At 38.8% G+C, this 26,452-nt stretch overlaps 2 protein-coding genes and 1 long non-coding RNA gene across 12 annotated transcripts in view; 2 read left to right on the top strand and 1 right to left on the bottom strand.

The window, feature by feature from the left end:
* The window catches only part of CCDC152 (coiled-coil domain containing 152), a 55,384-nt gene extending 48,351 nt beyond the window's left edge, over positions 1-7,033 (top strand). For all 10 annotated transcript variants that reach the window (XM_064596753.1, XM_064596752.1, XM_064596747.1 and 7 more), the window contains 4 exons: positions 1,313-1,415; positions 3,255-3,382; positions 5,310-5,393; positions 6,195-7,033. In XM_064596753.1, coding sequence (XP_064452823.1) covers positions 1,313-1,415; positions 3,255-3,382; positions 5,310-5,393; positions 6,195-6,344 — 465 coding nt within the window. In that variant the 3' untranslated portion in view covers positions 6,345-7,033. The remainder of the gene's footprint in view (positions 1-1,312; positions 1,416-3,254; positions 3,383-5,309; positions 5,394-6,194) is intronic.
* On the bottom strand, positions 6,451-18,723 carry SELENOP (selenoprotein P). Its single transcript, XM_045904003.3, is given in 6 exon segments — positions 6,451-7,921; positions 12,749-12,866; positions 14,131-14,343; positions 15,144-15,359; positions 15,590-15,664; positions 18,550-18,723. Coding segments are annotated over 5 exon segments (1,188 nt in total). The 5' UTR covers positions 15,619-15,664; positions 18,550-18,723; the 3' UTR covers positions 6,451-7,309.
* A 226-nt stretch (positions 18,724-18,949) lies between these two features.
* The window catches only part of LOC135365435 (uncharacterized), a 64,338-nt gene continuing 56,835 nt past the window's right edge, over positions 18,950-26,452 (top strand). The window contains exons 1-2 of the long non-coding RNA XR_010413293.1: positions 18,950-19,524; positions 24,026-24,139. This is a non-coding gene — a long non-coding RNA (uncharacterized LOC135365435). The remainder of the gene's footprint in view (positions 19,525-24,025; positions 24,140-26,452) is intronic.

Below are 26,452 nucleotides of genomic sequence, written 5' to 3'. Positions count from 1 at the left end.
GCCCATCTAGAAATCTAGATACATGCATGTGAAAAGTGACAATTATGAGATTCACCTTTATATTCACCTGCCAAGCTTTAATCACAGCCAATGGTTAGATAGTTTGGCCATTCCTACAAGTTGCCAGGCGGGTTGAGTAGCACAAGTAGGTATCCACACTATCTCCCCTTGAACTTATATAATCTCGGCACATGTACCTCCATGTTTAATTATGGACACCTAACCTCTTCAATACCACTGAATATCTGTTGAAAGCTGTGAACACTTTCTGAGCAAAATGCTCAATAGTACACATGTGTGTATATATAATATATATATGTCTAATTTTCATACAGTTCCAAAAAGTTAATGGATCTTCAAAAGCCCATTTACTGGGCCTAGGCTAGGAAACTTTTGACTTAAATAATTCATGTTGGCACTCTTATTCATTCAACAAATATTATCCAGAGATATACACTGGGAGTTGAGGATACAATGGTAAGTAAAAACCAAGTCCCTGCTTTTATGATGTTTAGTTTAGAAGCTTTTCTTGAACCTCTTGCCTTCATTAATGTACCTTTCCTAGTATCCTCTTTTACTTTTATTCTTGCTGCTTTCCTTTTTCCTGCCTACATCTTAGGCCTGTGAGTGGTTTCTTTATGTAGAAACATCTCTCTGGAAAAATTGTAAATTTTATCTTTAGGGGCTTTCTCTTCCAACACATTAGCACAATAATCACTTCTATGCTTCAGCAACCTAAGAAACCAATCACAGGCACCTGGTGAGAACTTCTCAACTCCCAAATTCATCTTTCTCTAGCCTCCTTCTCATAAAGCTAACCCTTACCATGGGTAGTACTTAACCTCCTTCTGGGAATTAGGGATGTATATATAATTTTCAGAAATAGAACTTCAGGCCACATTCAAAGGATTCATCCTATGTTACATTAAGCTTGCCAGTTATCGAACAGAACTTACTATTGGCTCTAAAGTATAGCTTTGGCTTTAATAGACATATTTTAATGCTATCATGGCATTTATTCGTTAACAATTAACAAAATATTTTGAGCATCTATGATATGTTAAACACTGCTGATGAGTATTCAGGAAGCAAAGATAAGAAGATGTTGTCTCTAGATGGTCTCTCTCTCCTTGGACCAGAAACTGATCCTTCTCAAAGCTGATTATTCAAGTGATAAGCAATATCTTTCCCCTCTAGATATGATTACTATTAAAAATTAACATAAACTTGGAGAACTTCACCTTTCTAATTAATGGAAGGTTGTGTGTGTCACATATGTAATTGAGGAATGAATATATATTTTAATCTTTAGGAATATAAGAATAATATTGCCAAACTTATGAGTGAAATGAAAATCAAAGAGGAGGGACATAAGATAGAAATAAGGAAACTTCATCAGGATATGCAGGAAAAAAGTAAGTTTTTTATTTTTAACTTAATAAATTCTAAGACATCATAAAATAATTTAAATGCATGTATAAACTTTTTTCAGTAATTGCCAGTTTTCTTGAATGAACATTGCCTTGATGCATTTTAAAGTTTTGTACCTTTCTATATATTTATGTGAAATAAATTATGACATTTCTAAACTGGATTTATGGTTTTTGTAATTACCATTACTTAATATGAAACAGGTAATGTCCTTATAAGATTACAGTGAAATGTATAATTAATAGCTTTGATATTTATATGGTCTGCATATGGAATATTATTTCAGTAATGAGATTTTCTTCCCTCACTAAAGCAAGTCTCATGAACTTATGTTGAGAGTTAACTGGTTTCATGAAAGTAATAGAAACTTTTCTTAGTATGGGCTTATACTTATGTACAATATATGCAAAAATTTACTGGAAATGGTAAGTCAGAATATAAACCTACATCTACAAACTGCTATAAGAAAGCATAGAAGAGGGCACCTGGGTGACTCAGTTGGTTAAGCAACTGCCTTCGGCTCAGGTCATGATCCTGGGGTCCCGGGATCGAGTCCCACATCGGGCTCCCTGCTCGGCAGGGAGTCTGCTTCTCCCTCTGACCCTATCCCCTCTCGTGTTCTCTCTCTCATTCTCTCTCGCTCGCTCTCACTCTCAAATAAATAAAATCTTTAAAAAAAAAAAAAAGAAAGCATAGAAGATAATCTTTGTGAACTTGAGTTAGCCACAACTTCTTGGAAAGAATTAAAAAGCACAAACAATAAAGGAAAAAAATTCTAAATTGAACTTTATCAAAATTACTAATTCTGTCCTTTAACACTGTTAAGTATGAGGCCCTGATCCCAAAGAATGAATATGGCTCAGATTCATTGGGGAAGATGGGAAAAAAAGAGTCTCTCAGCAGAGAGAAAATAAAAGCCAAGACAAATAGAGGGGGAGACATAGCACATTTTAGGGAATAATAGTCCATCTCCTACCTTTTCTTTGTGCCATATGGGAAGGTTAGCAAGAGGAAAGCCAAAAACTGTGGCTAGAGCTGGATTCTTTGACCCCTTGAATTGTAGGATAAAAAATGGGAAGTGATTAAAGGTTTCTGAGAAGGTGATGGCCATACTTAGAGGTATGCTTTAGGAAGACTAACCGGGCAACAGTGTATAGCATGTAGGGACTTGTGATTGAGAGCCTGGACACAGAGTCCAAGTGAGCTTGAAACTAAGTAAGTAGTGAATTGGTCTTGGATGGAGAGCCCTTATTGGCAGGGCTTGTGGATGAATTGACTCTTTTCTCCCTAAAGTTGGAAATTCCCTTGAGGCTCCCATCCTGAATGACATGGTGTCATTAATAGGAATAAGAAAGTTGAGAAAAGAGGAAATTTGACGAAGCCTAGAGATGTGGTGTGAATATGACAGATGCCCAGTCATGTGGAATAGAGTTTAGCAGGGGTTTGATGTAGCTCTAAAATCATCCAGTAATTTGGAGTCCTCTGTACCTAGGAACCCAAGCTTTGTGTCCCTCTTTAACTACTAAGTCTCCTATTTATTCTCTCTCTATTACATATATATGTATATATAATATAAAATTGATGTTTAAGAATACAAATCAGTTTATTTGTTCAAAAGCACTTCACGGGTAATTTTTGTGTTTCAAGAATTTTGTCAGGGCTTGTCAAAAATATATAAAAGCTACCCTGCATATAAATGGTTTCTAAAATATTTTTATTAATAAAATTTACTTTCTTGTGGATTGTTTAAAATGCTAAAGATATACAAGTTTATAAGATTTTTGAAACATTAAGATGAATTAATTTTATTTACTTTTGTTCAGTTGAGTCAAATGAAGAAAAGCATAAAGAACTAATAGAGAAAAAGGAGGTGGAAATTTCAGAGTTAAATGCAAAGTTAAGAACTCAAGAAAAAGAAAAACAAAGTGAAATAATCAAATTACAGTTAGAGGTAAGTGTGTAAGAGTCTGCTAAATTTGAAGATGCATCCCTTAGTCTAGACTCGACTTTGTTGTTTTTTTTCATCACAGTGAGATAAATTTCAGTAGTTAAAACCCTGACACACACACACACACACACACACACACAGGCTTACTCTCCATCACATGTAGTTCTCAAACATCTGATACAACTAGCTACCCTGCCTTTCAGCACTTGGCCTGAAGGTGGGACTCTTCAGTCATTCAAAAGGTCCTGGTTTCCACAGAGGGTACTGTTTCCTCTGAGACTGGAGACCTGTAGCTGAGTCTATGCAAGCTTCATTAGGTCTACCATCCCAACAGTGGAGAGAATGTTTCTAATCCTTAACATTTTTCTCTCCTCAGCAGAAACTGTGCAACTCTGCTTAACCAATTAGAAACTCCTTTGGCTTTATTAAAAAGAGACAAGTTGCTCCCTAATAAATGTGTGGAAAATGCTTACCGTATGGGCAGACAACCAGATTTTTTTTTTAATGTTAAAGGGACTTCAAATAGGGCATCTCAAAGGCTACAGTTCCAGTTCTAAGCACTAAAGCCCTTTCAGGAGTTTGTTTAACTAGATGTCAGAATCTCAAAGACATGGATGTTTGACAGTATATTTGTTCTTTTAAAATTTTTATCTAGATTCTACCCATCTCCACTTCCATCTTTCTCCCATTGCTTTTCCCCAGCCTGACTCCCACTTTACCTTGTGTTGCCAGAATTCACCAGCTTAGTTAGCTTACTATTCATGTTCATGAAAGTTTGGTATCTCTGGGGTGCTTGGTGAGGTCCAATGCTGAAATCCATATAACCTTTGAGCAAAGGGGGCTGATGCTGACTTGAGAGGCATTTGGCTGCTGCTACTTTCTCGGGTCAATGTGCCCACGACACATAGACGGGAAGGGCTGGGGAGCCAACTGAGATCCCGTAGGCCATGTTTCAAGACTTACCATCAACTTCTAATCCCTTTATTGAAAATGTGCATTTTGTTTGCCATTTGGCCCTGTCACTGGTCTAGCCCAAGTCTGTTGTTTACACTGATATACAGAACTTTTTGTTATTCATCTTCATTGTAACTATCCATTTACCTCCTTAAACCAGAACACAATCTCACTGAGTTTGTTTTTAGACCACAAAGAGGCTACACCGACCTCAACCTAAAGGGAAAAATTATAATGAAAGATTTTGTGGAACACCTGGGCAGTTGAGTCAGTTAAGCGTCTGCCTTCGGCTTAGGTCATGATCCCAGGGTCCTGGGATCGAGTCCCGCATTGGGCTCGCTGCTCAGTGGGGAACCTGCTTCTCCCTCTGCCTGCCAGTGCCCTTGTTTGTGTTCTGTCTGTCTCTCTGTGAGAATTTTTAAACCTGATTCAGTTTAATGTCAAACCAGTAAGAGTTTCAAACTAAATCAACAAAATTATATCCAAATTCTACTACTTGGCCTCAAAGAGTTTACAGCAGGGTATATGAGTTTTTACCCCATGACTGTTGACTATACTATGTTTTCTTTACAAAAGGACATCCATGGTAACATGAAAATATTTTTATCCATCTTTAAGTTAACTAGATTCCCAACCCTGGTTATCTAGATTCTCTACCTAATATCGTAACAAAAATTTTGTGCTGACTCTGTCCCAGAATCTCTAAGGTACTGCCCAGGCATTTGGTACTTTTAAAAATCTCTCCAGGTAATTTTAACATGCAGCAAGGTTAATCCTGTTTGGGTGTTCTTTGCTCTTTCTTAAAACATTGTTTCTTATAGAAAGACTTCTCTATCTTATGTTAGACAGAGAATATACTTAAATTACAGATTATATGTTTAAAAATATAATAGATTATGCTTATTTATAGAAATAATTGTTTTTAAGTTGTTCAGCTAGAATGTTCTCAATAACTTTCTTTTTAAACTTGATTCAGTTTGATGCCAAACTAGCAAGAGTTCAAACTAAACCAAAATCATATCCAGATTCTACTGTTTTGCCACAGAGTATCTACAGAAGGGTATGTGAGATTTTCTTCCATAACTATTGCTTAAGAAAATAAAGTTTCTTAGTGTGTTTCTACAAAAGCTGTCTAGTGTTTACTAACAATATACTTAACAGTTTTTCTTAAAATATACCACACAATCAGAAAGATCTTTTGAATAATCTTTAAAAGTCATTTTCAGTTTGGGGTGACTGGGTGGCTCAGTTAAGCACCAGACTATTGGTTTCAGCTCAGGTCATGATCTCAGGGACATGAGATCGAGCCCTGCATTGGGCCATGTGCTCAGCATGGAGTCTGCTTGAGAGATTCTCTCTCTCCCTCTCTCTACCCCTCCCCACTGTGTGCACGCTCATTCTCTCTTTCTGTAAAATAAATAAAACTTTAAAAGTCACCTTCAATTTAAAGTAATAAATCTTAGCAGTAAATTAAAACATCAGAGAAGTCTTTGACTCTTTGGGCCATCTGAGGAATTCTGTAATATATTCTGAACTAGGGCTGACCTACTATTCTGAAGTTATTTAGGCACTCAGATAATAGATTTCTTTTTGTTCAACTCCTCTTTTATGGTTTATAACTTCAAGCTATATAGGGAGAAGGGAATGAACTAGAACAAATGGTACTAATACGTATTTTGGTATCCTTATTCCAGTTTTACCCCATAAGCTTCTAAAAATAAAATTATAAACCTTTCAAAATAAGCTGTCTTTTAAAATATCTACTTAAACCAGAAATGCAGTTTTTGCTGTTTTGTTGTTTCTTGTATTTAATCTTACTATTTCTGAATTGCAGTAACAAATTTCTTTCTGCTTTATTTAGAAGCTTCAACATCTGCAAGAAGAAAAAAACAAGGAGATTGCATTTCTTCGTAATACCATTCACGATTTAGAGCAACGCCTCTCCCTTGGCAAAGATCCTCCACTTAACCCTACTGGCAAAAGCTCTTACCTTAAGCGTAGACGGTTTTGAGTAGGACAGTAAATTCATTAGTTGCTACTTAATTTCTTTAAAAGAAGTTGAAAATTTGCTTGTCATTAATATACTGCCTAAACAATAACAATGAAAAAGAGAAAGCTTTAAACTTTTTAAATTGAGTTTATTTAAACAAATCCACATTTGTCCAATCGTGTACTACATTCTTGCTTAATAGTATTAACCATAAAGGAGTTCAGGCTTATAGGACTTAGTTTACCTACTGAACCATCATTGACTATGGAAATACTTTCTAAGCAATCAAGAAATAGACAACATTCTTTTATCTTTTCCATTACGACTTTCCAGACAGATTATCTCAAATTTAAGAGTGTGATACAATGCTAGATAAGGAAAATAAGATATAAGGGCTTCATTCATATGTGATAGTAAAAATCAAGATATGACTCTTAGATATACAAAGCATAAATGGATATTTAAAAGGTAGTCCTAGCAAAATATTCATGTGTCAGTATTTCTGGAACTTTAAAGACAGAATTCACTGAGTTCTTTAAAGGTTTAGTCAGTTAAAAACATAAGATTAAAAAGACAAAGATAATATTTTTTTGAGAAATAAGTAAAGAAAAAAATGGAAAACATGTCTTTGTTGTTCTTTCTCCATTCTAAATTGCTAACTATCCAACAGAAACCCCTAGGTCATAGTTTACGTCTCTGTTCTCATTAAAGCAAGCAGAATGCTGGAAAAAGAAAAAGAAAAACATAACCAAATTCTGCAATCACCTTTGTAATAAAATAATGAAAATCTGGTTTGGGTCAAAATTTCTTGGCCTTAAATTTTAAAACTTGGAAGCCAGTATGATAGATTTCTCCATGTTTGTACAAATCCAATTCTTATTTTTGGGTCATTATTAATTAGGTGGCTTATAAAATGCTGGAAATGAAATTGTCTAGACTGACTTGGGGAGTGTGTCTTATTTAAGTATTTAGTATGGAGGTCATTTTCACATTTTGGCCTTATGTTTTCAGCTTCAACTGGCGCTGGCTTCTGTGGGCTGAAGCTGCTGACTTGCTTGTCAGGCAGCCGGAGGCAAACGTCACTGTCAAGATTCAATGACGTTCTCCTCTGCCCAAAGTCCCTGTCAGCTGCATAAAGAGGGGAGGGTTTCTTTACATTGTCAGGTGATTGCAGACCCTGTTTTTTCAAATATCAGATGTCGTCAGTGTCAGCAACAGCTGTTAGGGGCCAACCCTGAATCTTTAGGCAATTTGCAGAGTAATTGATTTATACATCCCTTTCATCAGAGCCTCCTCTGTGGAACAGAAAGTTGTAAACTTTCACTTCCTGCTGGCAGATCTCAGGTCTCTGGGTGGCCCTGTCTTTGGTGGTTCTTGTGCTTATGGTGGCGATGGAGGCCTCAAGGAGTGGGATGCTCAGCAGCATCTGGGGCTTCTGGTTGCTGATTCTCTGAAACCCCATCAATCCCATGATGCTGATGCTCATGGTTGTGATGATGACCATGGTGGTGGTGGTGGTGATGTGGCTGGGGAGCCTCAGTTGTGTTTCCCACAGTAGCCGAAGATACCATTTTACAGTGGTCTTCAGCTTCCAGGGTCTAGAACAAATTTATAACCATTTATCAACAAATGTATAGGTTTAGCAGGAGTGCACAAAAAGTGATTTGTAGAGCTAAAATATGTAAAATGCAAACCAGTTAATTAGGATTGAACTGGCTTTGTTTTTCTAGGGTCATATTAATGAGATAAAAATTTGATATCAGTTTCAACACCTAGACTTTCTATTAAAATTTGGTTCCCATCATACCTAATTATAAACTGCTTCTTGTGCAAAGTTTGCATTTAATCAAAGAATCCTCAAGCATCTTACAAGGAAATTAACATTAATGTTTTCCAAATAGATAAAATAGAGCATAAGATGATTAAAATTCAACAGTTCACCTAAGCTTCTATACTGGTTAAATCAACAGCAGAATTCAAATTTTCCTAATCAAGAGCATTTCCTAAATTTTTAAGAATTCTGAAGAAGAATTTAAGAGATACATAAGGCTTAAAAAGAAAGCAAACCACTTACATCTGCAGAAACAAAGCTAAATAAACTGGTTAAAAGAACTTACATTGATCGCAGTAAAGTCAAATATCAAATCTTAGAAGCAGCTGAACTACATGGAACCTTTCACACCTGTGTCAATCCACCATTCTATTCTAATTTAATGTTATATTCTGAAGCAAACTAATTTCTCTCTGATAATTCAAAAATGCCAATAAACTGCTCGAGATGAGTCATTTTTCATGCCTCAGCTTATGTCAGGAAATGTTTTGAACTTCACTAGTTTTGTTACTGTGTCCCTCCTGTCGAGCTGTGGGCGGCAAGGAGCACATTCCTGCGCATCTTCCGCTAAGCAAGAGGTTCCATTCTGCATCAATCTAGTTAATTTGCTGCAAGTCTTTTTTATTGTTTAGTGTGCCCATAAATCATAGGCTCAAAGCTTACAGATATAGCAGTGTCATACGAAACTTCTACCTAAAGTGATTTGTAAGTAAAGTTAGTGAGTCTTTGGTCTCTCAAACTGATCTTCTAAGTGTTATGGTTCGTTGTTTTGAAAAGTTAAAAATTCCACTGGATTTTTGCACACAACTATTCAATGGTACATATTTTGGTTATTTCTAAATTACTTTTGAGAATTCAATGCAATTTTTAAAGTTTGTATTCAAATTCCACTTAGTTAACATACAGTGTAGTATTAGGTTCAGGTGTACAATATAGTGATTCAACACTTCCATACAACACCTGGTGCTCATCACGACAAATGAATTCCTTCATCCCCATCACCTATTTAACCCATCCCCCACACCCACCTCCCCTCTGGTAACCATCGGTTTGTTCTCTGTAGTTAAGAGTCTGTTTCTGCAACAAATGTTGGAGAGGTTATGGAGAAAGGGGAACCCTCTTACACTTGGTGGGAATGCAAGTTGGTACAGCCACTTTGGAAAACAGTGTGGAGGTGCCTCAAAAATTTAAAAATAGAGCTACCCTATGACCCAGCAATTGCACTCCTGGGTATTTACCCCAAAGACACAGATGTAGTGAAAAGAAGGGCCATATGCACCCCAATGTTCATAGCAGCAATGTCCGCAATAGCCAAACTGTGGAAAAAGCCGAGATGCCCTTCAACAGATGAATGGATAAACAAGATGTGGTCCATATATACAATGGAATATTACTCAGCCATCAGAAAGGATGAATACCCAACTTTTACATCAACATGGATGGGACTGGAAGAGATTATGCTAAGTGAAATAAGTCAAGCAGAGAAAGTCAATTATCATATAGTTTCACTTATTTGTGGAACATAAGGAATAGCATGGAGGACATTAGGAGAAGGAAGGGAAAAATGGCGGGGGGAATTGGAGGGAGAGATGAACCATGAGAGACTATGGACTCTGAGAAACAAACAGGGTTTTAGAGGGGAGGGGGAAGGGGGGATTGGTTAGCCCGGTGATGGGTATTAAGGAGGGCACGTACTGCATGGAGCACTGGGTGTTATATGAAAACAATGAATCGTGGATCACCACATCAAAAACCAATGATGTATTGTATGGTGACTAACATAACATAATAAAATTTAAAAAAAAAAAGTCTGTTTCTGATTCTTGGTTTGCCCCCCCATTTCTTTCTTTTTTTTTTTTTTTTGCTTTTTCATTTTATCTTATTTCTTTTTTTCCCTAAGTTTTTACTTAAATTCCAGCTAGTTAACATTCAGTAAAATATTAGTTTCAGGTATAGAAGTTAGTGATTCATCCCTTACATATAACACCCAGTGCTCATCACAAGTGCCCTCCTTAAAGCCCATCACTTGTTTAAACCATCCCATCCCCCCCACCTCCACTCCAGCAACCCCCAGTCTGTTTCTAAAATTAAGGATCTGCTTCTTGGTTTGCCTTTTTTTTTCCCCATGTTCATTTGCTTTGTTTCTTAAATTTCACATATGAGTAAAATCATATGGTATTTGTCTTTCTCTGACTGACTTATTTCACTTAGCATAATACTCCCTAGCTCCATCCACATTGTTGCAAATGGCAAGATTTCATTCTTTTTTATGTCTGAGTAATATTCCATTATACACACACACACACACACCACATCTTCCTATCCATTCATCAATCAACAGACACTTGGGCCGTTTCCATAATTTGGTTATTGTAGATAATGCTGCTATAAACTGGGGTGCATGTATCCTCTTGAATCAGTATTTTCATATTCTTTGGGTAAACACCCACTACTGCAATTCCTGGATCATAGGGTAGTTCTATTTTTAACTTTTTGAGGAAACTCCATACTGTTTTCCAGAGTGGCTGCACCAGTTTGTGTTCTCACCAACAATGTAAGAGGGTTCCCCTTTCTCCATATCCTCCCCCAAACCTGTTGTTTCTTGTGTTACTGATCTTAGCCATTCTGACAGGTATGAAGTGGTATCTCATGGTAGTTGTGATGTGTATTTCCCTGATGATCAGTGATGTTGAGCATCTCTTCATGTATCTGTTTGCCATCTATATGACTTCTTTGGAAAAATGTCTATTCATGTGTTCTGCTCATTTTTTATTTGGATTATTTGGTGTTGAGTTTTAGAAGTTCTTTATATATTTTGGATACTAACCCTTTATCAGATATGTCATTTGCAAATATCTTCTCCCATTCCATAGGTTGCCTTTTAGTTTTGGTGATTATTTCCTTCACTTTTGAGAATTTAATACTATAAACAATTTGATAAACTTAGTAACAGTTTGATAATGTTTAAAATATACTACATAATGTTCTAAATGTTCAAAGATTGGTAGTAGTAGTCTAATTTCAAAAAGCCAATTACTATATTTTATTGATCCTACAATATATTTTTTTCACACTTTAATGTCTTTAAAATCAGAATGCATCCTACTGTTGGTGTTGTAACATTGTGTCCTACCTTAACTGACAGCATTTTTTTTAAGTAGTACATAAAATAATGTGTCATTTAATTGATGGCATCTAGGATACAATGAAATAGGAAAACTCCAATTTGCTTTGGCATATCAGATATATATATTATTCCTATTTACAGGTGGCTCATAAATTTTAAGCATGTTATGGGAACTGTTTCTGCCTTTGTTTCAATATAACTGGGTATATTTATAACTATTAGGCACTTGCAAAAATGCAAAATACTAAAATAATCCCAGAATGAGGAATCAATATAGCTAGCATTTATTAAGCACTTAGAAGTTAGACATTGAGTTAATACTTTATTTGCATTATCTCAGTCTCCCCCTCTTTAAAAGCAGTAGAATAAGCTTCATAGGATTATAATGAAGATTAAAATGTGAAAAATTATATAACTAGAGTAATTAACCTGTTGTGCTTCATAACAACTAAATTAGTTAATTAAATAATTTATTAAAAATTGAGATGGCTTTCTTTACACCTGGAAAAATCTGAAGGATGTATAGCTCACAAATAAAATTCAGAATTATTTTTAGGGGCACCTGGGTGGCTCAGTCAGTTAGGCGTCTGCCTTTGGCTCAGGTCATGATCCCAGGGTCCTGGGATCAAGCCCCGCGTCAGGCTCTCTGCTCAGCAGGGAGCTTGCTTCTCCCTCTCCTTCTGCCTGCCGCTCTGCCTACTTGTGATCTCTCTCTCTGTTAAATAAATAAATAAAATCTTTTAAAAAAAGAATTATTTTTAAACCTGAGTTCAAATTTTGCCAATTTGCCCTATTAAGGAAAATCGTTTGGAATTATTTTCCTTTTCAACATGGGGGAGGTTCTAGTTAATATAAATTAAAATCAATTCTCATGACAAGGAAGAAATATTCTCACAGTTGTTAGGAGAGAAGTATCAGTAACGAGTAGAAAATCTATTCCATTCTGAAATAAACATGGTGATTCTGGCTACAGAACGGGCAGACAGTGTAAGGGCTTCATGGAAAAGCTGACAGTCTTACATCTTTGATAAATTAATTAGCTATCTGGGCCCCAATTCCATTTCAGGTAATGCCCATGAATAAGCTTTGCTATCAGTATGCTCCTGTGTGAACATATTCAGGATATTACAATAATGATATTTTATGTTAGCTGAATTCTTTGAGCACTTGGAACACATGCAATATCATTTGGTGGTATTTGAAATATGTGATCTATGCTGATTCTTGTTTTCAAAACTCCTTCTAGATAAAAGCAGCAATACGGATCTTGAAAAGATGTCTTACAGTATATGTTACATAATAGAAAGAATGTGTAATTATAAAAATTACCATTGTAGTTTATTTTTAGTATAACCAACAGAAACATTGATTAACTAATTGGTCTTGAAACGACACTAACTTATTTAGATAGCTCTTAAAAGATTTTCTCTTTTCTCCCAGTAAAAATAATTAAGAAAAATAAAATACCATGAGAGAGCAGTGTCCACATTTCTCTTTACAGTAAGTAATCTTAATGGCTTCTTCTACATATGGGAAAGTTAGAAAGGAGTAAGGCAAACCAAGATGGTATACAAGACGGCCACATCTGAAAAGAAAAGGACAAACACAGTATCATTACAATGTTTTCTGTATGGTGATCGTACATAAGCAGTTTGGGATAGGTACTGTTGGCTTAATGGTCTTGTAACAGAGACCCATCCATTCACAACTTCAGTAAATTTCCTTGAGTGGGGTCTCAGATGAGCTCCCTGGCACTGAATACCAGCTTAGGTCACAGCAAGACTACAGTGAATCTAACACTAGCATTTCAAAATGTTACAGATATGCCACTATTAATAATATCAAAACTACATAGTTTAGTCACTGTGACTTGGTCAAATACAATTTGGTAAGAGACATAAATTCTACCAATGCCCAAACCCCTGACTTATCCTAAATTGGGCTCTGCAAATCACATGAGGTTTTCATAACCACTATGGCAGCACAAATTCCACACAACACAAAAATCACAGCATAACAAAAAAGATCCTCACGTCTTGGCCAGTAACCCATTTATGTAAAAAATATATCTGATGCAACAAAAATGTCAGCATAAGGAAAGAAATGGAATTACAATACTTGGTGTTCCCAGAAATGGTGGGGTTGAAATGTCCTTCTTGCCACATTTTACCCAGGATATATAATATTATGTGAATATCAAAAAGCTACACTTTGCAACTATTTAAATTAGAAGTTCGCAGTCCAAAAAGAACATGTAATATTAAAAATATTTAGAGTAAGATGAAATAGAGCTTAGGCCTAAACAGAGTCTGGCTCACCATTTCTGGAGAGTCCAAAGAAAACAGAATCAACTAGTCATGTTGGTCATATCAAATAACATAAGCATTGAGGTTCCCTCAAAATACAAATGTTTTATTCACCCAAGGGATCAAAAGCAGATTTATGCAGATTAAACCTAAAAGATTAACACACTTTATAGTTCAGAAATTCAGGTATGTCGCTTTTAAACTATTAATCAGATTAGAGATAAGCAAGTGGTCTGCAAAGTATAGATATTCATCTGAAAAATTCTTAGGTTAGAATTGTACATGATATACGAATTGCTCCTTTCTTGGAATGCCAATCTACGGGGTGGATAAGTATAGTCAATTTTCGGTATTTCCCTACTAGAATGGTGAATTCTTTTGCACAAAAGAAAGTCATTTCAAAAACATTAAAACCAAACATTTTAATGTGCTCACTGAGTATCTGGTAACAAAACAAAAGATGTCTTATTTTAAATCACTTACTATTAAATTAAATGCAAAGCAGGTTATATTTTAATTTGGGGTGAGTGTGTGTATACACACCTGTCATATATGAGGAAGTCATCCTTTTTCCCATTTAACAGCATCCAGACATCTGTTTGGTTTTCTTCTTGTTGATAAACAGGAATATACTCTGAAACCTTATTTTTAAGATGCATATATTTTAATTGAGAAGAAAGTCCTTGATGATTAACAACAACATAAGAGATGTTCAAATATCCTTCTTTCTCCAGTTTTAATCGCAGGTCTTCCAATCTAAAATATTTAGGAAAAATACAAAAAAGGAATAATCTCATTTAATTTATTAGTGAATTCTCTCTCCTCGTTATTTTTTTACATGAAACTCTTTTACTATTTTTTACTTATATCTCTTCTTTATATTGTTGTAAAAAACTAAGTTACGTTTTGTCAGTATTTACCGAGCACTTGTGCTCAGTCAAAACCTTATGCTGACTGCACAAGCAATAGCTCATTTGGTCCTCAAATTAAGTGTATGGTTTTTAATCCATCTGACAGAGATGTATGGTTTTTACATCAAAGTGTATGGTTTTTAATCCATCTGACAGAGAATTCCACCCAATAAATACTTACTGAAGAACCTAACAAATATGTTTGTTATACATATAATTTATATATACATATACATAGATATGTTTGTGAAATGACACAAGACATTTGATGACAAGTCTAGCGTTGATTCTACTCCAGCAAAGCACTCGCATTTGCTTTTTCTATCAAAATAACTAACCCATTTGCAGGATTACATTTTAGAACATTTCATTACACAAGTAATACATATTTAGTAGCACATTATAAAATATAGGTCTACAAAATGAAGAAAATTTTTCTATAATCCCAGGAAAACCGCTATATATATTTTGGTATATATCCTCCTAGTATACTTTCTTCTAACATGTTTTACGCAAACGTATAGTTTTTCTAAAGATGTGATTTCATAAACACATCTTTTCCATTTCTGTGTTTCTTTTATGTACGTACGTATGTGTTCGATAGCTTCCCCCTTGGGAAGTCCTAGAGCACAGAACGGCTCTCACCTGGATGCCTGCAGAATGCACAGGTATCAGCTGGCTTGAAGAAGGGCCACCACGGTCACCGAACCACTTGAGTTCCGCATTGGATTTTGATCTCCTATGCTCCAGGCTGGAGGCTGCTTACAGAAGGAGCTTTGTTCCTGGCTCTCTGCTCCTCCCCATGGGAGAAGACAGAGAGCCAGGGCAAGCCCCAGGCTTCTCCACATTGCTGGGCTTGTCCTGTAACAGAGGAAACCTTGCTGTCATCTTCACAGGCGACCTCACAGTCATAAGCAGGAATTTCTATAAATCCAGCCAGTACCGTTCCCCTTCCTGTCAGGAACTAGCCCGGGGATTCTATCCCAGTGTTGCTGGGCTCATTATGTTCGGCCTCCCCGCACCAAATCTTCCCAGAACAGGTTCAAAAATCAGCCAGAGGCAGGGGAGTGGTCAAACCATCTCTTAACTACCTGGCTTGGCAAGAAACTTCAGGAAGCATGCTGTGGAGATCCGCCTGAACAGGCAGCCAACTACTTGTCTAGAACCTATAAAGGTTGAGAAAAATGTTGAGACTGTGGCCTCTATAACCAAGTAACATTCTGCAAACATATTTTTGTTTTTATTTGAGATGCGGGGCGCCTGGGGGTTAAGGGTCTGCCTTCAGCTCAGGTCCTGATCCCGGAGTCCTGGGATGGCGCCCCAATCAGATCGGGCTCCCAGCTCAGCGGGAAGCCTGCTTCTCCCTCTGCCCCTCCCCCATCTCACGCGTGCTCTCCCTCTCTCTCTCTCTCTCTCTCTCTCACTCTCAAATAAGTTCTGACTGCTGCTTTCCACCCTCCACCAACCTAAGAAAGGAAAGGGTAAGTAGGGGATTCTGCACAGAAAGGAAAAGAGCCAGCATGAAAAGAGAACCCAGGAAGAAAGGAGGTAGCAGTGAGAGCACAGGTGGGGCCCTCAGCTCTGCAGGTTCAAGCATCCTGTATTTCGGAGTCTCCTGGCTTTGGCTCTCTTTTGTTCCTCTTACCCTTTAAAGTCTAGCTCTATGTTAACAATAAAGGATTTGAATCTTTTCAGGTATAAAACCGCCTGCCAAAATGTTACTATCACATCTGAGGTACATATGACCAAAGGAAAAACTCTGACCAAGGAGAAATGTCACAAATCGCTGTCCCTCTACCAAACTCACTGCAGTTTACACTCCGTCTATGGACTGGCTATCATGACTTTCAAGAGGTTTCTGTGACTAGATGGCATGCTCTTGGGGAAAAAGATGCCCCCCCTCTGAGTAGAAAAGCTCAGTATCTGACCAGAAATATCCCCAAACTAAGGCTAACTCTCCTAGCAGAGAGGTACACATAAAACAAGGGATCTGTAAAGAGGTGGTAAAAATAAGGAATACATTCAGCAGAGACGAGCAGTAAAAGAAAAATCCACCCAGGAACAGGCTTATTCTGATACAAAGTCTGTGCAGAGAGATCAGGACAACATTCTCGAACTGGGAAGTTGGCACACTTTCAGGCACTAATCTGGGATAAGAAAGTAAAAATACATTTGGGGGAGGTAGGGAAGGGAAAGAGGGTGGGGGGCAGCAAATGATAAATTACCTAGAGTGAGCCCAGAATTAAGATGAGTGTAGAAAAGCTAGAATCAGATTGACTGGGGCTCTGGTGCACTGGATAGATAGAATTTTTAAAAACCGGACTATCTTTCACATCATTTAATACCACAAAATTCCTACCTATATAGGGTATATTGGTAAGAGCCTAACTAAAAGAGAGGGAAATTAAATGATTGATTAAGGCCATCCCAACTATTCTAATATTTTTAAGATTCTAATATTTAAAAACAGAGGCTGTATCTGGACTAAATCTAGGGCATTTCTTTAGAATGGCATTTATACTGAGGGCACAATGACCCTTATTATAGCTACCACTCACTGAGCATTTATAGAACTCTACACGGGTGGTGCTAAGCACTTCTCTGTCAGCTAATCCTTACAACTATGTGACCGTCACCCCCTTCTGCAGCTCAGGAAACCTTGGCTGAGAGAGAGTTAGGCATCTTGCCCAAGTCCACACAGGTGGCAAATCACAAAAGAGACTGGATTCAAACCAGTTCTGCTAAATCCAAAACATGACCTCTTAGCTATTAGATAGATTACCTCTAACAATTACAGTAGCCAGGGTTTTATTTGTTTATGCCCGAGTATGGCAAAGAGAACATCAAAATAATTCAAGCTGTTTTGTTTCTTACCAGACTGGAGGGAGACCCCCTACTTTCTAGAATATAATTTCAGTAATTACAGAACTTCAGCATAAATTCAGCACTTGGTATCCTCACTTCACCATATACATACCCTTTCAAGGGGCTAAATAGTAAATATAAAGGAAAAGACTTTTTCCCTCATTTAGTTTTTTGGTGAAAAAAGACATAAAGCCATTGGCAGAGGGTAGTGGATTATGGAGTTCTCACACATTTTCTTCTACTATATAATCAATAGGCTGTTCAACTTTTTTTCTTAAGATCATTTTTTGCATAATAAACATTTGATTATAATTATAGCTATCAGATAGCTGTGTAAAAACAATGAAGATAAATAACTCAACTGGAATTATTGGAAGCTGTTGAAAGTAGTTGTAAATTTCACTAATCCCACCACTTTTCAATTAGGGAAATTAGATTTTTGGCCACATGCAGACTTACTTCTGTTTTAAATTCCCCATTAAGAGGCAAAATATGCAGAAACTTTTTCCCTGAACTTCAGGCTGGCATCTGAGGGTCCTTCCTCATTCACCTTAAAGTATCCGCTCACCTTGTACACTGCAAAACCTTGCATCTCACCACAGGCCACCTGGGTTTTAACTCTTTGAAGGGCGACCACTTCCGCACAGTTGACAGACCCTGCTACCCCCACCCCAGCTCTTGCATTGTGTTTTGTTGTGTTGTGTTTTCTGAAACTGTTCACAGTATCCCAGGACATTTCTATAGCCCTGCAGATTGGCCATTTCTCAGTCTCGGCCCTTCAAACCCAGGGGCTGATTTTTCCTGAGAGTTCTCACTCTGCATTTCAGTGGGAGATAGTTAAGCTTGAACACGCAGTATCGCCCATATAACAACACAACTCTTTGCAGAGTCACGGCGTTGGATTTCTCCAGCCTCCTCTGCTCCCATCTTTGTCCTGCGGACAGGGCGGAAATCAGCAAGGACTGCCTCAGGCGGGGCAGAACCTCACCTGCCCCACCCAATTCCACACTCTTCTGTTCTCTTTCTTTTGTATTTTTTTTATTATTATTTTATTTACCCATCTCCCTTTTTAAAACTCTATGCTAAGGACAGAAACATTTTATCAGACTTGAAATCAAATTATTTACCAAGCTCTAAAAGAATCAAGTTTGAATCAAATATTGGAAAACACAAAGTTCCTACTTACCCAACCCCTTCCCAGCAGCCTGCGTCCTCTCTCTTTGCTCAGCTCTGCAGCTCCTCACAGCCAGAAGCCCTGATATTTATAGTCCTGTTGTTTACCTCTCTCCAGCCATAGTCCAAAGTTCATTGCCCACTCTGACTGTGACCTTGCAAGCTGAGCAAACCCTTGAACTGATCATTATAAACCAAAAAAAGTAGCAAGGGCTGCCAAGCATAAAATGGGGAGAAAGGGGTTTTTTCGCAATTACTGATTTATTCCCTATCCTTTTTAGTCACCCCAGTATCTAGGATTTAATGGTACAGTCGGGGGCGGGAGGCAGGGCTAAGGGTAAAAGGGCCTCCAAGTCATGTTCTTTTTCAAACTATCATAGGGAAAAACATTTGCTGAGCCAGCAAGTGAAACTGCAGCTTTTTAAAAAAGAAAAAAAAAATGGGTGGTTATTTTTTTTTTCCTTCTGCTCTGTTGTGGCCAGGTTAGCCCAACCCAGACTGTGTGAGCTTTCTCAGAAAAGTCACCTGCTGTTTCAGAACTTTCTGGTCTCCTGTGGTTACAAACCTGCTTGGATTGTTTTGCTATGTTTAAAACTTGGATCTGTGTGGGATCTCACAGGACCTCTGTGTGGTCATTGAAGGAAAGGAACGAGAAACTAGGCCTCCTAGCTGCGGGAAACCAAGCCTCATATTCTCATCACAGATGTCCTACTCCTTGGAAGGCCTATGTATTCCACAGAATTTTTTAAGAATTGAATGTGAAATATTTACAAAAATAAGTAGCATATAAATAAAAGTTTCTAGTGGTAGTAGTTGGACATGGAAAAGGGTATAGCAATTTCAAATTTTTCACAAATTAAATGAAAATTCTTATTCTTTCAGAAAGGGGTGAATTCTTTCTACTAACTGCTGCATGTGAGCACGCCATGGTATATAAAGTGAGGAGCGCTGTCAAATGATGTCATCCCTGGATAGTGACGGCTTTCAAGTAAGCCTTGCTTTGACTATGAATGCATTTTGTCCAAACAAACCCCTATTGACTGTTGTGTGCTGGGTACGTTGTATCACGTGACCGTAAATACAAAGAGGCTCAGATGTTAGCCTTCCCACAAAGAAACATAGAATTAGAAGCTTGACTTTTGAAAGCCAAAATCTGGGTACTCACACGAAGCAGTAGGTACTAATCATTTTGGGTTCCAGATCCCTTTGAGAAATACTTAATTTCTCCCCGGGGGAAAAAAAATTGTAAATATACAAACTCACTTTTTGAAAGAATCTTGTGAAAAATCTTTGTATAAAGCAGATAGTCCCCTGGTAGCTCATTTCCCAAATTATAGGAATAGTCATCTTGGGTCTGTCTGCAGCAGGAAATCCAGTATTTCCTCATCACTCCTTTCCTTACAAGTGGCTTAGCAGCTGTCTCCTGCCCCAAAAGTTTCCCCCCACGAAGTGTGCATCTAGCTGCAAAGCAAAGGACCCAGGATTGTGTGTGTTCAGGCCAGTGTGTGTCTAAAACCCCGGGAGGCAAAAGGAGAAGATGGGGAGCTTCTGCTATCTGAGGAGAAGCCATTCTTAAAGGCCTCTTCTGTGCCAGGCAACCTGCGACCAGTCAGCATTTTTAAGAAAGCAGAATATTCAAACAAATCTTTATTTGATGTTAAATCCAATTCCATTAAGTCAAATGAAATCAAACAAACATTTATTAGGCGTTTGTGATAGGCACAATTCCCTTGTCCTCAAGGATCTCAAAATCTAATACAATAGACACACAAGTAAGCAGAAAAAGAAAACAAAAACAAAAACAAAAAAACAAAAAACACTATAAAGTGTGATTATGTCCTAAGGGCTACATGCACAAGGTTCTGTTGGAAACTTGGAAATGAAAAAAGGAGTATCTTAACCCAGCCTAGAGATAGGGCCAGCACACTAGATTAGTATACTTCAAGCAAGTTCAACAGGCACGTTCTTAGATTTTACCCTCTACTTCAGAGCACCCAGCAAATCTGACCACAGCACTGTTTGGAAAGCTTTTTTGTTCCAATTTGTATGAATGATTAAAATCTCCTGACCAGGGCGCCTGGGTGGCTCAGTTGGTTAAGCTACTGCCTTCAGCTCAGGTCATGATCCTGGAGTCCCGGGATCGAGTTCCGCATCGGGCTCCCTGCTCGGCAGGGGGTCTGCTTCTCCCTCTGCCCTCTTCCCTCTCGTGCTCTCTGTCTCTCATTCTCTCTCTCTCAAATAATAAATAAATAAAATCTTTAAAAAAAAAAAAAAAATCTCCTGACCAGTTGCTCCAGCCACACCACACAATCGAACATTAAGATCATTGACTGTAGGGGCGCCAGGGTGGCTCAGTCGTTAAGCATCTGCCTTCGGCTCAGGTCATGATCCTGGGGTCCTGGGATCGAGCCCCGCGTCGGGCTCCCTGCTCAGTGGGAAGCCTTCTTCTCCCTCTCCCACTCCCCCTGCTTGTGTTCCCTCTCTCGCTGTGTCTCTCTCTATCAAATAAATAAATAAAATCTTTAAAAAAAAAGATCATTGACTGTATTCTTGCACGTTCAGCTTCATCCTAATGATCTCGTCTCTTAAGGCTTCCAACCCTGAAGCCAAGAACTTTCTTCATACTGTCTCATTTCTTCCCCAATCTTATTATTTGTCCCCAGAATGTTTATGCATTTATTTAAGCCATGTTTGTAATAAGCATGCTCACTGTTTTATAGGTAGAAGATAATTTCCATGGAGGATAGAATCTGAGTCCAAGATATACTTAAAAGAGAGATGAGCTATGAATATGATTTTATAAATCAGTTTATTAGCTATAGCAGTTGATCATACGGCATTGATCCATTAACATTTATAAAACACTGACGTCTCAAAATATTAGAAAGTGAAAGACTGCTATTACTGTGTAAAATATTAGTTCCCTTAGCTTGGTTGTTAGGTGGTGTTTTACATGCAAAGGGAAATGAAGACCCTTCCCAGTATTGGGGGAAATAGCACCTATTGAGCTGAATGAATCTTCCTTTCCCTTGCATGTATAAGAAGGTGCCCTAGACTTTATCTTCTGCATTGTTCCAAATATAATATTGTTTGAGCATCCATGTTGAAAGATAAGCCACTGAGTGTGGAAGAGATGTCTGGGAAAAAGCAAGATGTTTTCAAAGGAAATGAGATAAATGAGAACAGTGGTCAGAAGAAAGCATAGAAACAGCAGCTTTGGTTACGTAAGGACGAACCTGATCCTTTGAGATCCATATGAAACTGAACTATGCTTTGACGGGAGCTTCTCTTCAAGCTCACAAGTTTACAGATCTGAGAACTGTTTGGTATATGAAACACAAATCGTTAGGGAGGCACAGTGCCAAATTTCATGTGGGACTGAGCACATTCGGAGAGTAATAAACACCAGACAAATTTTGCTTGAAATAGGATGTTATTGTCCCGCATCGGGCTCCCTGCTCAGCAGGGAGTCTGCTTCTCCCTCTGACCCTCCTCCCTCTCATGCTCTCTGTCTCATTCTCTCTGTCTCAAATAAATAAATAAAATCTTTAAAAAAAAAAAAAAAACATTCAGTTTCGGGGCGCCTGGGTGGCTCAGTCGGTTAAGCGACTGCCTTCGGCTCAGGTCATGATCCTGGAGTCCCGGGATCGAGTCCCGCATCGGGCTCGCTGCTCGGCGGGGAGTCTGCTTCTCCCTCTGACCCTCCTCCCTCTCATGCTCTCTGTCTCTCATTCTCTCTGTCTCAAGTAAATAAATAAAATCTTTAAAAAAAAAAAAAAAGAAAAAAAAAAGAAATAGGATGTTATTAATTAAAACAAAAAAACTTGTCAAAACCAGAGCTAATGCCCACAGCCCCTCATGGGATGCAGTCTTAGCATCAACATACAAGGCGCATGTAGGGGCCTCAAAGGGCCCCCAAATGACATAATCCCCTGAATTAATGAAACACACATTCGTAGAATACGCCGCTTGTGTTTTGACCGACAGCAAAACCAGGTACATATTTAAGTTTTATAACACATTTGCTAATTGGTAGAATTTTGAGGGTTTTTTTTTTAAAAAGCTTAGTTGTTAGGCTTTTTTTTTTTTGAACAATGAGGTTAGTATTAATGATTTCTAAAATATTCATTGTTTGAAAAAATAACAGGGAATAACATATTAGCTAATTTTTACAGCGTTTCAATTAACATGGAATTTTTAACACTATGATGACATACCAAGAATCACATACTCTGAGAAATCAATGTTCAATTAATTTATTTTAGCTTATCTTTTAAAATATTAGTATTGTTTCTCTTTTTTTATTTTTATTTTTATTTTTTTTAAGATTTTGTTTATTTATTTGAGAGAGAGAATGAGATAGAGAGAGCATGAGAGGGGGGAGGGTCAGAGGGAGAAGCAGACTCCCTGCTGAGCAGGGAGCCCGATGTGGGACTGGAGCCCGATGTGGGACTCGATCGGGACTCCAGGATCATGACCTGAGCCGAAGGCAGTCGCTTAACCAACTGAGCCACCCAGGCGCCCATTTCTCTTTTTTTTAAAGATTTTATTTATTTATTTGTCAGAGAGAGAGAGAGCACAAGCAGGGGGAGCGGCAGAGGGAGAAGCAGGCTTCCCGCTGAGCAGGGAGCCTGACGCGGGACTGGATCCCGGGACTCTGGGATCATGACCTGAGCCGAAGGCAGATAACCAACCACCTGAGCCACCCAGGCGCCCCCTTGTTTTTTTAAGCCTTGCAGAAGTATCCTCTGTGTTTTAGAGTGGTGTCCACCTGACAATGGCTGCCCTGAGACTCTAACCCACACACAGCTGTTGAGCTCAGAGAGGTGCTTAGGAGATTCTTGGGTCAACTGCAGCCACACTAGGCAGAGGTCATGTGGGAAAGTGATGTCCTGATTCACACCATCCGCCCTGTATTACAGGTACGGGGGGGGGGGGCAGTCCTCTTGGAAGAAAAAGCATGTGGATGTCGAAGTTAACCAGCATTCCAACTAAATGTGTGGCTTTGATCAAGGACTCTTCCTGTGAGTCTAGTAACTTTTAGAAAACTGTTTTTATAAAAAGAATGTTCCTGGTAAATCTGGCAGTTATTTTGCACTATAATAATATTGATCAATCCTTAAGTCATTGTTTAGATTGGTATTTGGAGTAGATTTTATGGAAAATTTTCCTAAGCGTCCCATCTAGTGTTCCCAAAATCTAAAAGGAAATGCAACTCTGGTTCCTAGTCTCATATTTTCTTGCCCTTTCTGTTTAAATAAATAAATAGGGCGCCTGGGTGGCTCAGATGGTTAAGCGTCTGCCTTCAGCTCAGGTCATGATCTCAGGGTCCTGGGATCGAGTCCCGCATCGGGCTCCCTGCTCCTTGGGAGCCTGCTTCTCCCTCTGCCTTTCTCTCTCGCTCTCTCATGAATACAAAAAAAAAAAAAAAAAAAAAATCTTTAAATAAATAAATAAATGGCCCTTGCCCTTTCTGTTTTTTCCACTAGCCATTACCAAACTGCACTTCAGAGTGTATCAGATTATACTCCCACCCTAAAGTACGTCGCAGCACTTGTTTCAACGTCATCAGACTGTTTTGATTTGAGTTTATTTCGTCATTGGTAAGTGTACTGACTGATTAGTTTGCATCAGCTGCCAGAACCACGTGCCACACACTGGTTGGCTTAAGCCTCACAGATGTATTTCCTCACAGTTCTGGAAGCTAGAAGTCCAAGTTCAAGGTGTCAGCAGAGCTGATCTCATTCTGAAACCTCTCTCCTTGGTTTGTGTGGCCGTTTTCTCTCTGTTCTCACATGGTCTTCCTCTGTATGTGCCTATGTCCTAATCTCTTCTTAAGAGGACACCACTCGTGATGAATTAGAGCCCAGCTGAGTGACATCATTGTACCTTAACTACCTCTTTAAAGGCTCTATTTCCGAATCTAGTCACATTCTGAGGTACTAGAGGTGAGGACTTCAACATATGAATTTGGGAGAACACAATTCAGCCCATTATATCGACCATTTGTATGTCCTCTGTGAAATGCTAGCTCATGCCAGCTGGCTATTTTACTATTAATTGGTTCCCCTTTTAAAATTTATTACAAACATTATTTGTATATTAAGGAAATTATGCTTTCTCTTTGTGTTTTTCTTTGCTGTTTTATGTATCAACTTACATACATGCATCTTTTTTTAAAAAAAGATTTTATTTATTTATCTGAGAGAGAGAATGGGAGACAGCATGAGAGGGGGAGGATCAGAGGGAGAAGCAGACCCCCTGCCGAGCAGGGAGCCCGATGCAGGACTCAATCCAGGGACTCCAGGATCATGACCTGAGCTGAAGGCAGTCGCTTAACCAACTGAGCCACCCAGGCGCCCCATACATGCATCTTTTAAATTCTGGCTCATTAACAGTATAAGTCTAGGTGCAGAAGGGATTTTACTTCTCTTGTGCCCTTAAAATACCAAATAGAAGCATGACACCCCAGTTTTTCTTGGGGTTTTCAAAGTAGGTTTTGCGATAAGAGAGTTTCAATGTAATGTTGGTAGCAAGAAGACCTCTTAGCTATACGGAAAGCCGGTACTCGTATTTAGCTCTAGGTTCTCCTCTGTTACGGCCTCGTTATTAACCCTCTCAATATTGCTGGAGCAAGCGGTCCTTAAAATGGGCATTCTAAAACATTCTAAAAAGAAAGAAAACAGGAGGCCTGGGTGGCTCAGTCCTTAAGCGTCTGCCTTCGGCTCAGGTCATGATCCCAGGGTCCTGGGATCGAGCCCCACATCGGGCTCCCTGCTCGGCGGGAAGCCTGCTTCTCCCTCTCCCACTCCCCTTGCTTGGGTTCCCTCTCTCGCTGTGTCTCTCTCTGTCAAATAAATAAATAAATAAAATCTTTAAAAAAGAAAGAAAGAAAGAAAACAACAGTCTGTGGAACCAGCTGTCTTTTTAGGCAGATAAATAATCATCTATATGGTTTAGTTTGAGAGGCACAAAAAAACTTCCTCTGTACCTCACGTGCTCCCAGTAAACCTGTCCTTGACTCCAGGAAGTGCTGGGATATAGCAGGTGGCAGTAGGGACGAAGCTTACTGTCAGCACAGTAACTCAGCACTGGGACGAGGTCATGGGCCTAAGGAAATGAGGCCCAGGAGGGCCCAATAATGAAACTTAGAGCTCAGAACCGTGGAAAATAGAGAGTCACGTTGTCATCATCAACCACTATTTATCACGCCTTTCCTGGGTGATGTTGTTCACCGAAGAGACACATGGTCCCTGGGTCTATGGGAATCCTCATGTGAAGAGGGGAAGAAATTGGGTAGAGAATGTTCCTTCTGGAGGCAGAGAGTAAACAGGAGACATACGGCTCCACAGTTCTCCCTGGAAACTGGAACTTTAGTACCCTCTGTTCCAGTTTTCCAACTTGTATAACAGTATCTATGGTTTTTTGTTTTTGTTTTTGTTTTTGTTTTGACAGAGAGAGACACAGCGAGAGAGAGAGCACAAGCAGGGGGAGTGGGAGAGGGAGAAGCAGGCTTCCCGCGGAGCGGGGAGCCCGATGCGGGGCTCGATCCCAGGACCCCGGGATCATGACCTGAGCCGAAGGCAGATGCTTAACGACTGAGCCACCCAGGCGCCCCAGTATCTACGGTTTTTTACCACCGGAACCTAGAATCACACACTGTCAGAGAAGGGGGACATCACCCTAGGCCAGTTCATCCCCCTCAGTGACGAATAAGGGAGCAGAGCCCCCATTTAAATAAAATGACTTCTCTCCATTGGGAAGGAAGGGGAGGAAGGCGGGAGCAGATCAGATGGGTAAAAGGAGGTGTTAGCTATTTGAAACACTATTGGCAATTCATCAGTAATTTACAATTAGAACAAGCGATATACTGGATTTCCCTTTTTAAATGAAACACAGGTTGTGTAAATAGGCAT

This window comes from Mirounga angustirostris, unplaced genomic scaffold (genome assembly GCF_029215605.1).
Source record: "Mirounga angustirostris isolate CCGP_5_RB_7025 unplaced genomic scaffold, mMirAng1.0.hap1 SCAF_7, whole genome shotgun sequence".
Taxonomy (NCBI): Eukaryota; Metazoa; Chordata; class Mammalia; order Carnivora; family Phocidae; genus Mirounga; species Mirounga angustirostris.
Note: the sequence above shows the minus strand (reverse complement) of the source record. Positions and strands in the feature narration are given on the sequence as shown.